We start from the raw sequence: 3,226 nt of genomic DNA on the forward strand, positions 1-3,226 counted from the left end.
CACAAAAAATAAAAACTAAACTCAGATTTAGTAAAAAGAAGAGATAGACAAACCAAGCCTACAAAGACTAGTATTGAATAGAGATAAAATCATGTTGGATTAGGACTGATAGAGAGAGAACCCAATTCCAATTATATCGTCTCGTAATGGATCAGATATGCTTGTCGCAAGAGAGTTTCAATTCCATTGGAGAAGAGTAGCATGCAGGAACCAGCACAAGAAATTGTTGACTCCACCGGAGAGGAGTAGTTGGGGAGGAACTAGGGCTAGAGTGTCTATTCTACAGGAGAAGAAGCCTTAAGTAATAGGGGAAGAATTACAAATCTTGAGGTTTAAGAGATTTAGGATTTAAACATGATCAGGGTGGGTCAAGGATAGGTCTGCATCTAGATGGGTGAAAAAGGCTTCAAACCCTTACCATCTTTCTCCTCTTGGACAGATGTCTCTTATTAAGGGCCTCACTACACCTCACTAGAAGATGCAGGCGCTGGAGAGGATTTTAATCTAGGTTTCCTTGCCTCAGTATTTTTTTTCAACTCAATGCCATTGCAAGGCTTGCAAGACATATGGCCCTAGCACCCACGTGCAGAGACCTCTATAGGCATGGTGCCACTTGTGTTGGGGTTAGCTTGATGTGTAGCACGGATCAAAATCCATTGTGGTGAGTGGTGAGTGACAGTGAGGATCTAACGACTGGGAGGGTCGTGACATGCATCTCAACCGTTGAATTCTCACTGCTACTCACCACTTTTCTGCAGACGATTTTGGTGTTATGTAACACAGTGGTACAGCCCTGCTGTGCTTGGTTGTGTGGCCTTTTGGCTTGGGCTAGGTGGCGTTGTGATGGGCGGTTGTTGCTCAGCTAAGCTGCCACCTCACATAACCTTGCCACCTCATCTCATCTTCATGCCATGTCATCACATCTTTCCACCTAAGATGGCACATGCACATGCCATGCACATATCAACATCTACCATACATGCATGCCAAACTCATCCATCATCATGCATATCATGATGTTATGCATCATACCCTCATCACCATGCATGCATCATGCTATGAATCCTTTGCCACATTAATTGTCATGACATCATTACATCCACGCATTAGACACATAAACATGGATTTGGATTCTTTTACTACGTAATAGAGGCGGTAGCTCAGATCCAACACCTTAAAACATCCTGAGACATAATTCAACATTCGAATACATGCCTCGAAACACTACAAGGCATTGGATCTGAACTATCACCTCTATTATCCAATAAAAAGTTTCGTCCTGTAAACATCATCATGCTACCATCATGCATGTCACTCATCATGTTACCATGAACACAAACACATCATATATTGTCGATATCATTCTCACACACGTCACCAACACTGTTGTCCGTATCCACATTATCAGTTGAAAGTGGTAAAGAATGATAAAACGTCCACACACGCATTGTACGGCCACGGTCAAAATTCCAATATTTCTAACCATTTCTAATATCAATTCGAATTGTGCAGTTCTCAGTGTAAGTGCGTAACCGTCCATGGAAGGAAAGTGAAGTAATGTGATCGCCTAGATCCAAGTCTTCAATGGTGCTGAAGTCAAAGAGTCTTAATCTAGCACCCTCAAAACCTTTTCTTTGTCCAACCAAAACACCTTGAAAAATAATATTTCTATTCTTTTCTTTTCTATTTCTTTTCTAGAGAAGATAAATCTTTTTCTTTTCTATCCCTTTCTAATTAACGTAAAGGAATAATAATTGTTAGTGCCAATTTTTGTTCTTCTGCTCAATCAATAACTTGATGGTCTCTATGAATTGAGATCTACACTCACAAAGGTTAGTAACTGGTCCGAAGTCCCCTCGAAAAAGAAGGCTCCGATGTCAAAGTCAGTTGGATTTCAATAGTTATCCAAGTGAAATGAATTTTTAGTCCTTTAAAGTGCGTACCTGTTCTGATTTTCTCTTGCCCCTTTTATAGTGATTTTTGGATCTCTTCTCATTTGTTGAATTCTTCACTTGGAGCTGAGCTGTCTTTCTTTGTAACGGTTAACTTGATCAGGGTTTACCTCTGATTGAATAACCATCTCAAGTTTAATTAAGAAGTATTGCTAGGGTGACATGGGGCCCTCCCTCACGATCAAAGCTATGGTGGTATAGTCGGTGAGATGGTGGCCGAGTGTCTGATCCCTTCTTAGGTAAGCTCATGGTTCGAGGGGACTGAGGATATAGGGTTCGATCACCGTTAGTTGACTATAGACCGTCAGTAGATCATAGTGTATGTATTATGGTATATCAATAATAACTATCTGCAGGAACCTTTCCGTACCAACTCAATCCACAAAATAGAAAGACATGGAATTTGGAATAAAAGTTGTAACCTTATAGTCTTTTCAGAACTTACATGCGTATCATGGGAATTACCAAACTTTGAATTGGAACATTCAAATTCAATTAAAGTGATGAGACCATGTGCATTTTTCGGCTGGCATCCTGGAAAATTTCACTTGAGACAAGTTTTGCATAGGAGTGATGATATATGATGTATCTCACTTTCAGCCTTAAGTTACTGCTCTATAAACACTCCTATGCCTCTCTGGATCGATCTGGCTGAAACTATCTAATCTTTGGAATCTTCAAAGGCCATAGCCCCCAAACATTCACTTCATTAATTGAAAGGTTTCTTGATTGCATTTTTTTACATTGTCACCCCTAGAAAGATATGGATTCAAAGGAAGCCCTCACTGCAGCTAGCCTCCCTCCTCATGATCAATCTCTTCCTCCTCATGTCATCCGACCTTGCGGTGCCTGTAAGACCCTCCGTCGACGATGCGTCCCAAGATGCGTCTTGGCACCATTCTTTCCCCCAAATCAACCCCTCAAGTTCATGGCTGTACACAGAGTATTTGGAGCCAGTAACGTGGTCAAGTTGTTGCAGGTAATTATACTAATACTACTTCTACTACTACATGGGGTTGCAATTTGATCTCCTTGGAGTTAACCTTAATGCCTAGTGGTTACGAGTTCTCTTTATCCTTTGTATTTTCTTCGGATTTCTTCTTAACTAGTCTTTGGCTGTAGGGATACCTTGTTGGTTTTATTTTATTTTTTCTATTAACTTAATAAAAATAAAAAAAATCATCATCAAATATTCAATATGATTCCACAAGAGCTATTTTCCTTCGAGTAAGAGATTCTAGCCAATTGAAAGGATCTTCTTATCAATCCGGAGA

At 40.2% G+C, this 3,226-nt stretch overlaps 1 protein-coding gene across 1 annotated transcript in view; it reads left to right on the plus strand.

Annotated features, from left to right (window-relative positions):
* Positions 1–2,496: 2,496 nt before the first annotated feature.
* The window catches only part of LOC122092488 (LOB domain-containing protein 1-like), a 1,456-nt gene continuing 726 nt past the window's right edge, over positions 2,497–3,226 (plus strand). The window contains exon 1 of the mRNA XM_042662815.1: positions 2,497–2,931. Coding sequence (XP_042518749.1) covers positions 2,716–2,931 — 216 coding nt within the window. The 5' untranslated portion in view covers positions 2,497–2,715. The remainder of the gene's footprint in view (positions 2,932–3,226) is intronic.

This window comes from Macadamia integrifolia, chromosome 10 (assembly GCF_013358625.1).
Source record: "Macadamia integrifolia cultivar HAES 741 chromosome 10, SCU_Mint_v3, whole genome shotgun sequence".
Taxonomy (NCBI): Eukaryota; Viridiplantae; Streptophyta; class Magnoliopsida; order Proteales; family Proteaceae; genus Macadamia; species Macadamia integrifolia.